Here is a 14327-nt window from a genome sequence, read left to right as displayed (position 1 = left end):
TGTACGCATCCAATATTACGTCAAAAACCCTTTAGTCAGAACTGGCTATATAAATAACAGGACTAGACAGACTAGATGCAGGAAGGATGTTCCCCATGGCCGGGGAGTCCAGAACCAGGGGTTACAGTCTAAGGGTAAGGGGTAAGCCATTTAGGACAGAGACGAGGAGGAATTTCTTCACCCAGAGAGTGGTGAACCTGTGGAATTCTCTACCACAGAAGGCAGTGGAGGCCAATTCATTAAATATATTCAAGAAGGAGTTGGATATATTTCTTAAGGCTAAAGGGATCAAGGGATATGGGGAGAAGGCAGGGACAGGGTACTGAGTTTGGATGATCAGCCATGATCTAATTGAATGGCGGAGCAGGCTTGAGGGGCCGAATGGCCTACTCCTGCTCCTATCTTCTATGTTAGTGTGTGCAACTGCAGCATTTTTCTGTTTCTATCTCAGATTTGCAGTCCCTCTCTCCCCACCCTTTTGTTTTATATATCTCTCTCTCTAAGAGGGGTGCTGGCTGAGCCCTCCTGCTGCAGGACCTCGTGCAGTGCCAGCACTGGCTGCTGTCATCCCGCCAATTCCGCCCGCGCGCCGCCTGATCGTGACGTCAGCCAGTCCCCGGGGGGGGCTGCTCCCGGACAAAATGGCGGCGTAGAGTAACCGTGAGGTGAGCGGAGAGGAGAGGAGCTGCCGAGCTCAGTGTGCCAGTGAACAACGCAGCCAGCCTGCCGTCACACAGCCGCTAAACAACAAAAAAAAAGCACAATTAGAAAAAAATATATATAACAGCCGGAGAGAGAGAGGCGGGGGAGGGGAAAAAAAAGAAGAGAAAAAGAAAACCGTCACAAGAGCGGGTGGGGGAAAATCAGCCGAGTGCAGTCGAGGAGAGGAGACATGTCTCTCCTTTGTGTTGGAGGTAAGAGCTGCTTCTTCTCTCTCTACCCCCCCAGCCTGTCACTCGCCGCTTCCAGGGCATTGCAATTGCTTATCAATGAATGAATGAATGGATATTAGCGGCCTCTATAGACTTCAGTCGGATCACTCACTCACACACACACACACACACACACACACACTCACACTCTCCATTCAGAAATTTTAAACAAAATAGTCATTTGGCCTATTTGCATTCCAAAAGGCCGGGCTGGCAGAGGGAGTGAGGGCTTGACTTGTCACCCGGGGAATTTGTGTGTGTGTGTCAAGCGTAGTACGAGCGTTTCTCTGGGACGGTGTGAATGTTACAAACAGAAAGCTTCAGGCCTCGCTATTTGCACCCGAAATAATATTCGCCGTTGCAAAAAATAGTGGCTGGTGTGTCAGTTATTTTTTTTTATATATTGAAATACGCTGCGCGTCGTGGTTGTGGGGTTTATGAATTAGTGACACCCTTGTGCCACTATCATTTATGAATGAATTCGCTGCAGCCCATCAATCGTAGATGTTCCAAATGAATAAATACACTTTTGGGGGTTTGGTTGGTTGATTTCCCCCCACCCCTCCCCAGCTTTTGCTTTATTTTCCTTCCAAATCAAAATGTTAACCGCGATTTTTTGTAAGAACACGTACTGCCGAAGTTACTGTCACACTCCCATTCTTTTTAAATAGGATTTTTACCCGTTCTGGAGGAGCATTTGTAAAAAAAATGCATGATTATAAGTGGGTTGGGGAATCAAAACACAATCAAAGACAAACTATTCCTCGCATGCTTTTCATATCGTGTAGCTTTTAATGCATGTTTCCGTCGGATATACTTTTTAGACGGCTCCTTCTGTATAAAATGGTAGACAGTTTAAACATTAAAAAAAAAGCTGACTGATACAACTGTGAAGATTTTTAATATTTATGTACTCGGTGCTCTGGGGAGAGTAAATGGAGATGATATGGCACCTTGCTGCAGCCCATCAGCCAGTGTCGAACGGTACCATGGACAGCAACCAGCAAATGGTTCATTTCAAAGCACATGTGCGCGCTTCGATTTCTCTTCCAACACTTCTCTTGGAAGGCGATTGTGACCTTAATATTGATTTTTTTTAACAATTATCTCCATTTTTCATAAACATTTCAATTATAGTCCATCTCATGGGACTAGGTAGAGGCGTTTTATAAACGTAAAATAAAACAAATGTTGGGAGAATATTTTAATAACTTGTGGGAATCATTTTTCGTCTTGCTGTATATTTGATAAAACGGGTAACAGCCTAAACTCTTATTACTTTAGTAGTGAAATGTATTAGCAATTCATACTGTTTTAACATATTTAGAACTGGCTGTAATATCTTTTTTGCTCCCTTAAAATAGAATATGCAAATTAAATATTTTAAATTGTAATTTTATTCAAAAATGTACAGAGCTAGTGCTTTCCTGAGTTCAGTAGTTGAAAATATAGAATGATAGTTTTAATTGTTCATCAATTAACCCTAATGCTTGTAATCACAATTGTAAAGAATATATAGTTGAAAGCCATTGTTAAAATAGCTTGGATTTGGGAATCACACAGTAGTGGAATTGCTTGTGAGTTTCCCATGTATTTGGTAACTTTTATGAAGTAATGCTGTGAATTATACTGCAGCAATTTATAATAAATATTACTGCTTTCGTGTTAGTTAATCGTGCTTTTTAATGTATGCGATTTCCTTACCCCAGGCATGGACCACTTTCTAATCGTGGATAAGATGTCAACTTTAGTTTTAAAAATGATTTAATGGATTCTATTTTGGTAGACGGCTATTGATTTTTTAGCTAGAATGGGTTAGTAAATAAAACTGGCAGCTGGACCAAGTTAGCTTTGTAATTCAGTTTTCAAAAAAAGACTTTCATATTACCACAATACCACCACCATTGCATGAATTAGCCTGGATACAGGAACTGTCAGGTATTTGTGAGTTTGGGAATTGATATCTGAATATTGCATTCTGTGATTAGAAAATATGTGTGCAAGCTATTTTGATCCTAAGTCTCTTGATGGGATTATGCTGGATTCAGAGTTGGTCACATGACCATAATTTAATTTCATCGTGTGATATAATGTAATTGTGGCTGTTTTGAAAATATCAGTGAAGCCTCCCAAGCTCAATTTCAGGTTCATTTGCAAAATATCCTTCAGAATTCTGTGGTGTGCAATATGAAAAACAATTGACCATGTTCTTTTTATTCAGGTTTGTGCAAAATAATTTTAATTTCAGTTCTTTTCATTATACATGAAGTGTTACACATGCATATATTCAGTTGCAGAGCAAACCCAGATGAATTGCAATGACATACATAATGTGCACTTATGCTTAGAAAATTAAGTTCAATAATAAATGTAAATCTACGCAAAATGTAAAACTATATGAAGAAAATACAATAAAAATTGCCATAAAATATCAGAAGGTGTAATTAGAGGTTGGAGATCTTGCAATTTAGTAAGGAGTGCCATTTATCAATTAATGAGATGCACTTTAACTGGTTTTGCAAAAATTAAAACAGCTATGGAACAGATAAATCTACAAGTCAAAATGAGCTCACATTTTAGCTTCTGTAATCAGAAACTTTGGAATTCTTGAAATGTTTTTATGTAAATCCAAAGAAATAGCTGCAGGAGTAGGCCATTTGGCCCCTCGAGCCTGCTCCACCATTTAATGAGATCATGGCTGATCTGATCTTGGGATCAGCTCCATTTCCCTGCCTGCTTCGCATAACCCATCACTCCCTTATTGTTCAAAAATCTGTCTATCTCCACCTTAAATATATTAAATGACCCAGCCTCCACAGCTCTCTGGGGCAGAGAATTCCACAGATTCACGACCCTCTGAGAGAAGAAATTCCTCCTCATCTCAGTTTTAAATGGGCGACCCCTTATTCTGAAACTATGCCCCCGAGTTCTAGATTCCCCCATGAGGGGAAACATTTTCTCTGCATCTACCTTGTTGAGTCCCCTCAGTATCTTATATGTTTCAATAAGATCACCTCTCATTCTTCTAAACTCCAATGAGTATAGGCCCAGCCTGCTCAACCTTTCTTCATAAATCAACCCCTTCATCTCCAGAATCAACCTCGTGAACATTCTCTGAACTGCCTCTAATGCAAGTATATCCCTCCTTAAATAAGGAGACCAAAACTGTACGCAGTACTCCAGGTGTGGTCTCGTCAATACCCTGTACAGTTGTAGCAGGACTTCCCTACTTTTATACTCCATCCCCCTTGCAATAAAGGCCAACATTCCATTTGCCTTCCTGATTACTTGCTGTACCTACATGCTAACTTTTTGTGTTTCATGCACAAGGACCCCCAATTCCCTCTGTACTGCAGCATTTTGTAATCTCTCTCCATTTAAATAATAATTCGCTTTTTAAATTTTCTTACCAAAGTGGATAACCTCACTGAAAGGGAAATCATGTTTGACAAATTTGCTGGAGTTTTTTGAGGATGTGACAAGCAGGGTGGATAAAGTGGATGTGGTGTATTTGGATTTCCAGAAGGCATTCAATAAGGTGTCACATAAAAGGTTACTGCACAAAATAAGAGCTCACAGGGTTGGGGGTAATATATTAGCATGGATAGAGGATTGGCCAACTAACAAAAGAGAGTTAGGATAAATGGGTCATTTTCCGGTTGGCAAACTAGTGGGGCAAACATTATACTCGATCTGCCAAATGTTCACCCACTCACTTAGTCTGTCTATATCCCTTTGCAGATTCTTTGTTCCTCTTCACAACTTGCTCTCCTACCTATCTTTGTATCCTCAGCAAATGTGGCTACATTACACTCGGTCCCTTCATCCAAGTCATTAATATACATTGTAAAAAGCCGAGGCCCCAGCACTGATCCCTGTGGCACCCCACTAGTTTGCCAACCGGAAAATGACCCATTTATCCTAACTCTCTTTTGTTAGTTGGCCAATCCTCTATCCATGCTAATATATTACCCCCAACCCTGTGAGCTCTTATTTTGTGCAGTAACCTTTTATGTGACACCTTATTGAATGCCTTCTGGAAATCCAAATACACCACATCCACTTTATCCACCCTGCTTGTCACATCCTCAAAAAACTCCAGCAAATTTGTCAAACATGATTTCCCTTTCATAAAACCATGCTGACTGCTTGACTGTATTATGTATTTTATGTACGTATTTAAAAATACATACTCTAACCATAACATTGTAGTAGAAATTCCACAGAGTTAATGGGGTTAGTAAGTCTAAACAGATTATCATGCTTTAGTATCTGGAAGCACACTGGAAGTTAGATTTGTTGTGTACTTTACAAGTAAATAGTTGAGGACAAAACCTATGTAATGCTTCTATCCTGGAATATCCTTTTAAGTTCAGAACTCTGTTTAATTTTAAGAAATATTATTTGTATAAGACAAATGGTAATTTAGTTAAAGTTATCCAGCGGAACAGGTTTCTTGTATTTGAGTTGCATGCTAGACATCACCAAAGTGCATGAAATCTCATTCAGAAATATTCTTGAATTCTAAGTACCTACAGTAGGACCATACAAAAAAACATTGGGGCAGGTTTTGTGGTCGGCGGCGTACCTACGGAGTACGCTGCTGGCATCCAAATAGAATACGAACTTACCTGATGGGGACCCTCCTTCATGAACTGCTCTTTGATGCTACATACTCGAACAGTGTAATGACCCATGGATCCCAGGGGTGCAGCGTTTGCAGAAGCATACCTGGGATCACGTGGGCCTGGTGCTCCAAGCATCAAACAGAATTAGATTTCAGATCATTTCAGAATCAAATCCTGCAATCAGATTTAATTACAATTGCTTTACAGGATTGGAATTTAATTCCTAATCCGCTTCATTCCACCAACTTCACTACATCTTGGTTCTGTTAGTAAAAAATTAAATTTGCTGATAATTATCAACATCATTAAAATTCCAATCTTTGCAGAAACAAGATAAAATCATTTGATACAGATACAGCGGTATGTAAGAACAGAGGAGCAGATTATACTTTGTGTATGTTTAATTAACGGAAGTTGAGTTATGAATGGGGATGGCGATCTACAGATCAATTCAAACACCTCAAACGGTACACTCTGATCACAGAAAATTAAAAAATCTGATTTCCGAGATGAAAATGATGTTAAAACATGCCGAATGGTGCTTTGGATCTTTTGAAGTATCCACTTATGTTGATGCGAACAGGCCCTGCGCCTGTTTGCATCAGCCGTAAAATTTTTGTACGTAATTGCTGGACAGTTGGTGGGGAATTAACCCAACTCTGCACCAGCAATTGGGATTTCCAAGGTGGTGTGGATGATCTGTCAAGTCGTAACTTGATAGATCGCAAGTTCGGGATTGAAAGCATGAGGAAATCCCGAACTTGCGGTCCATTTCAAAGGTGGTATGACGGCGAACTCTCCCGAGTACACAGTCATACCCACCGCAAATTCTGGCTCATTAGTGTGGATAGCATTAAATATATCTTCATGCTGATTTTAAAGTACAGGAAACTTTCGATTTACCGGCACCTAAATAACCGGAAATCTCGGTTAACCGGCAAAATTCAGGAGTAGGTTCAGGTAAGTTTTACTTCATATTGTACTTGCCTTCCTTGATCTGTTGCTGTGCAAGGGTGTGGCTGCAGCTGTTGCTAAGCTACAGATACGCTTGGAACTTGTGGCCATTGTTCTGCACCTGTTGTTAAGCAACAGGGTTTGTTGCTTTATACGGAGCTCTCAGCTCTCCATATCTTTTACTATAGCTTTCGGTTATCCGGAATTTTTGTTGAACCGGCACCATGTCGGTCCCGTTGGTGCTGGATAAAAAAAGTTTCCTGTACATACATTATTAATATCTTGTAAATGTTTGACGCTATTAATACACTCTGTACAGATAGCTGTACATCTGTAGATATGCAAACTACGTATACAAAAAACAGTATTTAATTAATCATAGTACAGGTATTCTGTTTTTTTCCTTTGCTGACTTTAAACATGGTAAAACAGGGTATATAAATATTATGATAATGTCTGAAGCGAAGGGCTGAAATGGGATAGATAGCTATTGTTGCATGTTTTAATAAGCTGTGTGTTTTAATTAGCATGATTCCCCTATTTCAAAATAGAACCTATTTCAGAATAGAACCTTTCTGTTCGGACACTAGATTTCCACTTAATGCTGTAGCTTTTCGTAGTTTTATATATCAATTAATGCAGCATTGCTTTCAATTTGCAACCAATGTTCCATGGCTCTGGGATGTTGACAATTATTACAATTATTTGTAATTCTATTACTTTTGAGATGGTAGATAGGAAATGTTGCTATTTAAACTATTACATTTAATTTCTTCCTGCAGCATTTGGTTTCTAGTCTACAAATACAAAATTTGGGACGTGGCCATAACCAGTGGGAACCAGTATTGACTGGATGAACATTGTGGTTATCTGTTCAAAAAATCAGTCAATTGACAACAAAATGATCTTTTCTTTAAAAAAAAAAAAACCCCTCTAGGTTTGCATTTAATGGAATTTCAATAAATTGTACCTATTGTCAATGATCATGAAATGCTAGTAATATGTACTTTCCTTTACATAAAATTGTGCATCCAGTCTCCTTGACAGATGGTATACTTGTAATTTATGTGCACCGTTTATATCTGATCTTGGCCATATTTTAGTTTCATTTTCATGTTCCAGTCTCTTCTGAGAATCTGTTAAAACATTGCAAATACCCAGTGGGGACTGAAAAAAACCCCTAAAAAATTAGGCCTGAGATTGTTCTGTCAACAAATTGTAAATATTACAAAGACACGAGTATTAATGCTGTGGACTGGGCACATTGCAAGGGAAATGTATGAACTCGGCTCCTTGTATATACGATTTGAAGAGAGAAAACAATGACATTAATTGGTCATGATTATATGTAGCAATTACCCTTAAACTGAAATTCCCCTTGGAAGAGGGAGTTTCACTGTCAGCACTTTTTTTCAAAAATCAAAGAATTATGATAAACTTAACAGCTTTTTTTTAATCCTTTACTTGTATGGATTTTTGAATATGGTTTCTTATTTAAAATTTTGCATAGGGTGTACATTTCCTGTTCACAAACTTTACTTCCTGTTGTCACAACTTTGGGTCATGCTTTTGTGTCAATATTTACTATTGGAAGTTATTATGTTAATATTTTGCGTTCAGTTTTGTGTCAACTGTTAAAATATAGTTGCAGGCTCCGGGCACTAGGCGGCTCTGGAGTGAGTCTCCACTCTGTGACCACCTTTTTTTTATATCTATAAACTTAGATTCATTAACAGACCGTTGGCAGTGTCGCTGGCAATTTACTAGTGTTTTCTTAAGTGATGTCGGTAGGTTTCATAATGGGAGGAACCGAGTTGGAGGAATTGCTGAGCTAGGGAACAGGTTTAATGTGTAGATTGAAATCGTGTAGTTGCTGAAGTTTGCTCCGTCAGTTGCTCCATCGCCACAGATATTGATTGATTCTACTTCCTTGCTATATCAGGCGTAATAAAACCTCCAAACCAGTTCAGTCTCCATCTCACCACTGACATCATTAAGCAGGTTTAAAAACAACACAAATGGAGGGACAAGTAGTTGTTAATCATTCTTTGTAACTGATTAAAAAAAATTACTGATGGTGAGACTTCCTGTTTAATATGCAAATTTTGCTGAACAGAGAGAATCATTTGGATTAAGATTCTTTATGGTGTAAGTAGCCTAGTGACTTAACTACTGCAGTGATCGTTTCTCAATCAAGAGGTCGTCACGCCTCTCGGGGCTTTCTGCTAGTGGAGTGGTAATTTCCACCCCACCCCAGACCGCAAGAGAACAAAACTCTGAACCCACACACATTCTCTTGCTTCATCGTTATAATTAATTATAAAGAAGGATTTCTAATCACTACAGATAGCTGCAGCATGGCTTTCTGCCTCCCCACCCCTGCCTTGGTTGATGAAAACAATGTGAAGACAAGTTGATGAGAGTAGGATGTTGAACTGGGAAATAGTATGTTGGAAGGATCATTAGTAGTAGTTTAGCTTGTATACTGGACTCTATAATCATTTGCATTGTTTCCAAGCTTTAAGTGAAAAGGACTGCCACACTTGACAAGCTTTATAATTTATTAGTTTTTACATCTGTCCTTGGCTTGTTATGCAATTGCATTATTATAATGTTTATGAATCTACCAATTATTGTGCTTGCCAAGTCATAATACTATGGTATACAACACTGGTCAAAAGAAATTGGCACTTTACTCTGGAAATCCTTCCAGGCACAACAATAACAAACATTGCTTAGACGTCTCCTATGTGTTGCTTGGCAAAGTGCTGAGAGGAAGAGGGTAACCTTCAGTACAGTAACTCGCCCTTAAAGTGCAGTTGTTTCTTGTAATGTTTTATTTCATGGATTTCATTTAATTAAGTACTATTTTCAGAATCATCTAGTTAGTGATCTAAAAGACTGATTTATTTTTTTCTTTCTTTCTCTCTCAAAACATTTGACTGCCATAAATGAATCTCGCATTTTTTTAGTGCATCAGTCGGAGATGACATGTATTTTCAAAAGAGAATAAAAGTGCATAATGTGACAAAATTGATGTTATTTTCAAATGTTTTGGAGTGTTTCCTTGCAAACCCCGGTGCTCATCTATCTCCATACTACAGGTAGACTACCCTTTATCCGAACTTCCGAAAACCGAAACCCTCTAAAAACCGAAGGTTTTTTCGGTCAGCGTAAGTCGTGCGCACGACATGACCAGAGTGGCGCACGACTTACAGGCCTAACCGGATAAGGGATAGTGTAGCATTTTTCCGCACTTCTGAAAACCGAAATCGCTCAGCGTAAGTGTACCAGCCTTTATCCGCACATCCGAAACCAGAAAACCTCTGAAAGCCGAAAGTGGCGCAAAGCATGACTTCTGAAAACCGAAATCGCTCAGCGTAAGTTGTGCGCACAACCCCGACCCCCCGCCGACCCCGACCCCCCCCCCCCCCCCCCCCCCGCCGACCCTGACCCCCCCCCCCCCCCGCCGACCCCCTCCCTTTCGGATAAGGGATAGTGTATCCTTTATCCGCACTCCCGCAAACCGAATTACTCTGAAAACCGAAGTGTTTTCGCACACCTTCTGAAATTTCCCGAAAACCGAAACACGGCTGGTCCCGAGGTTTTCGGATAAAGGATAGTCTACCTGTACTTTTATCACAGCTCAAGATGGAATCCATAAGAATTTTTTTTCTGCCACTCTCGCATGTAGACCAAAATGAGTTCTAGCCAAATTTTAATGCTTGAAAGCAGACAAAAAAGTAACTGAAGAATAGAACATTACAGATTTATAGTAAGAAAGAATGAAAGAACTTGCATTTATATTGCACCATACATGACCTCACGACGTCCCAAAGTGCTTCACAACCAGTGAATTACTTTTGAAGTGTAGTCACTGTTGTAATGTAGGGAAATGCTGCATCTAACTTGTCTACAGCAAGGTCCCACAGACAGCAATGAGAGAAATAACCAAATAATCTGTTTGGCTAGTGTTGGTTGAGGGATAAATGTTGGCAAGGACAGCAGATATCTCCTGCTCTTCACATAGTGCCATGGTATCTTTTGCGCCCACCTGAGAGGGAAGACAGGGCTTCCGTTTAACATTTCATCCGAAAGATGGTATCTCTTCCTGCAGCACTCCCTCAGTACTGCATTGAAGTGTTGTCCTAAATTATGTGCTCAAGTTGCCGAACCCACGACCTTCTGACTTGTAAGCGAGTGTGTTACCACTGAGCTGAGGCTGATACTTTGTATTGCTAGCAGAAACATTTCCCTTCTGTGGTGAATGTTAGCCCTGTGATGATCATACAATATAAAATTCAGTGCTTCAGATATTTGGAGCAAATCAGGATTTTCCACACTTCTCGTATTATTTCCCTAATCTCCCTATTCTATCATGCCAATTTGCTTTTACATTGCTTTGAGTGGGGTGCGGAAGAGGGTGAAGCAAAAAGTCAGGCCATAGAATGTGATTAGAAGATTGTAGATTCATAATGCTACAATTTCTGTCCACTCTGATCTTATTGCTTGAAGGGACTGATTAGAAATACTGTACATAATGCAGGCTGACTTCCACTGTGTGCAAATGTAAAGGCTTTTTTTTGACAGTAACAATGTGGTACACATGCATAGTTACTGTGAGCAGTAAGAATGCTATTTTCTGGATTCATGCATAGTAACTTATTGGCAATGTTCAGTTAGACTATCCAATGGAAAGTTCGCTGTCTTATTGGCCATTGTTGACCCATTTAAGAACATAAGAACATAAGAAATAGGAGCAGGAGTAGGCCAATCGGCCCCTCGAGCCTGCTCCGCCATTCAATAAGATCATGGCTGATCTGATCCTAACCGCCAATCTACTATCACAGAGTCATCTCCTGAATCTAACAGAATTAGACACGCGAAATAGGAGCAGGATCCGGATCAGGCTACACGGCCCCTGGGCCCGCTCCGCTACCCACAGGGCCATGACCGATCCGAACCTAGACTCATGTCCAAATTCCTGCCCGCTCCCCGTAACCCTTAATTCCCTTTTCTTCTAGGAAACTGTCTATTTCTGTTTTTAAATTTATGTAATGATGTAGCTTCGACAGCTTTTTGAGGCAGCATATTCCATGGACCTACCACCCTCTGAGTGAAGTAGTTCCTCCTCATCTCAGTTTTGAAAGAGCAGCCCCTTATTCTAAGACTATGCCCCTTAGTTCTAGTTTCACCCATCATCGGGAACATCCTCCCCGCATCCACCCGATCCAACCCCTTCACAATCTTATGTTTCAATAAGATCGCCTCTCATTCTTCTGAACTCCAATGAGTAGAGTCCCAATCTACTCAACCTCTCCTCATATGTCCATCCCCGGGATTAACCGAGTGAACCTTCTTTGTACTGACTCGAGAGCAAGTATGTCTTTTCTTAAGTATGGACACCAAAACTGTATGCAGTATTCCAGGTGCGGTCTCACCAATACCTTGTACAACTGAAGCAATACCTCCCTATTTTTATATTCTATCCCCCTAGCAATGAAAGCCAACATTCCATTGGCCTTCTTAACCACTTGCTGCACCTGCATGCTAACCTTTTGAGTTCCGTGCACCAGGACCCCCAGATCCCTTTGTACTTCAGTACTTTCCAGTTTGTCCTTTTGTTTAATGAGTGTGGCTTAGCTAGAGGAGTATAGAAAGTGCAGGGGGGTACTTAAAGAAATTAGGAGAGTGAAGAGGGGGCATGAAAAAACACTGGCAGGCAAAATAAAGGAAAATCCCAAGGTGTTTTATAAGTATATTAAAGGCAAGAGGATAATCAGGGAAAGAGTAGGGCCCATTAGGGACCAAAGTGGCAATCTCTGTGTAGAGCCGGAAGATGTAGGTGAGGTTTTAAATGAATATTTTGCATCTGTGTTCACTATGGAGAAGGACGATGTAGGCATAGAAATCAGGCAGGGGGATTGTGATATACTTGAACAAATTAGTATTGAGAGGGAGGAGGTACTAACGGTTTTAGCGGGCTTAAAAGTGGATAAATCCCCAGGCCCAGATGAGATGTATCCCAGGCTGCTGTGTGAGGCAAGGGAGGAGATTGCAGGGGCTCTGACACACATTTTCAGATCCTCTCTGGCCACAGGGGAGGTGCCAGAGGACTGGAGAACAGCTAACGTAGTACCATTATTCAAGAAGGGTAGTAGAGATAAACCAGGGAATTACAGGCCAGTGAGCCTAACATCAGTGGTAGGGAAATTATTGGAAAAAATTCTGAGGGACAGAATTAGTCTCCACTTGGAGAGGCAAGGATAGTCAGCATGGGCTTTGTCAGGGGGAGATCATGTCTAACCAATTTGATTGAATTTTTTGAGAGAGTGACTAGGTGTGTGGATGAGGGTAGTGCAGTTGATGTAGTCTACATGGATTTCAGTAAGGCTTTTGACAAAGTACTGCATGGGAGACTGGTCAAGAAGGTAAGAGCCCATGGGATCCAGGGCAATTTGGCACATTGGATCCAAAATTGGCTTAGTGGCAGGAGGCAGAGGGTGATGGTTGAAGGTTGTTTTTTTGACTGGAAGCCTGTGTCCAGTGGTGTACTGCAGGGATCAGTGCTGGGTCCTTTGCTGTTTGTAGTGTACATTAATGATTTAGATATGAATGTAGGAGGTATGATCAGTAAGTTTGCAGATGACAGCATGAAAATTGGTGGAGTGGTAAATAGCGAGGAGGAAAGCCTCCGGCTACAGGACGATATAGACGGGTTGGTTAGATGGGCAGAACAGTGGCAAATGGAATTTAACCCTGAAAAGTGTGAGGTGATGCATTTTGGAAGGACTAACAAGGCAAGGGAATACACAATGAATGGTAGGACCCTAGGAAGGACAGAGGATCAGAGGGACCTTGGTGTGCATGTACATAGATCCCTGAAGGCAGAACAGGTGGATAAGGTGGTTAAAAAGGCATATGGGATACTTGCCTTCATTAGCCAAGGCATAGAATGTAAGAGCAGGGAGGTTAAGATGGAGCTGTAAAAAACGCTAGTTAGGCCACAGCTGGAATACTGTGTGCAGTTCTGGTCGCCACACTATAGGAAGGATGTGATTGCATTGGAGAGGGTGCAGAGGAGATTCACCAGGATGTTACCTGGGCTGGAGCACTTCAGCTATGAAGAGAGACTGGACAGGCTGGGGTTGTTTTCCTTTAGAGCAGAGAAGGCTGAGGGGGGACCTGATTGAGGTGTACAAAATTATGAGGGGCATAGATAGGGTAGATAGAAAGGAACTTTTCCCCTTCATATAGGGGTCAATAACCAGGGGGCATAGTTTCAAGGTAAGGGGCAGGCGGTTTAGAGGGGATTTGAGGAAAAACTTTTTCACCCAGAGGGTGGTTGGAATCTGGAACTCACTGCCTGAAAGGGTGGTAGAGGCAGGAACCCTCACAACATTCAAGAAGCATTTAGATGAGCACTTGAAATGCCATAGCATACAAGGCTACGGACCAAGTGCTGGAAAATGGGATTAGATTAGACAGGATTTGATGGCCGGCGCGGACGCAATGGGCCAAAGGGCCTCTTTCTGTGCTGTATAACTCTGACTCTGTGCTTGCAACAAAATGATGTTACAAAACTAAACATGCATTAAAGTAATGTCTTGGAGAAAATTCCTGCCTCTGAGCTGATTGTGTTTTGCTTGCATACTGTGATATTAATAACACTAATTAGCTATTCCATCATTAGTAATTGTATTACTACAATATTAATTCTAATACATACATTAAAACACAATTTATAAATTAAAAAAAAATACCCTCATCAGGAAACCAGGAAAGTTTTGACTGGAGTAAAAAAGAATGATAG

General features: G+C 40.7%; 1 protein-coding gene across 1 annotated transcript in view; it reads left to right on the top strand.

The window, feature by feature from the left end:
- Nucleotides 1-593: 593 nt before the first annotated feature.
- The window catches only part of LOC147108174 (protein unc-13 homolog A-like), a 470724-nt gene continuing 456990 nt past the window's right edge, over nt 594-14327 (top strand). The window contains exon 1 of the mRNA XM_086004706.1: nt 594-914. Coding sequence (XP_085860832.1) covers nt 893-914 — 22 coding nt within the window. The 5' untranslated portion in view covers nt 594-892. The remainder of the gene's footprint in view (nt 915-14327) is intronic.

The sequence above is a fragment of the Somniosus microcephalus genome, chromosome 13, assembly GCF_052327205.1.
Source record: "Somniosus microcephalus isolate GS21.2 chromosome 13, FLI_Smic_1.0, whole genome shotgun sequence".
Lineage (NCBI taxonomy): Eukaryota > Metazoa > Chordata > Chondrichthyes > Squaliformes > Somniosidae > Somniosus > Somniosus microcephalus.
The sequence above is the reverse complement of the archived record's forward strand: the minus strand, read 5'-3'. Positions and strand labels throughout refer to the sequence as shown.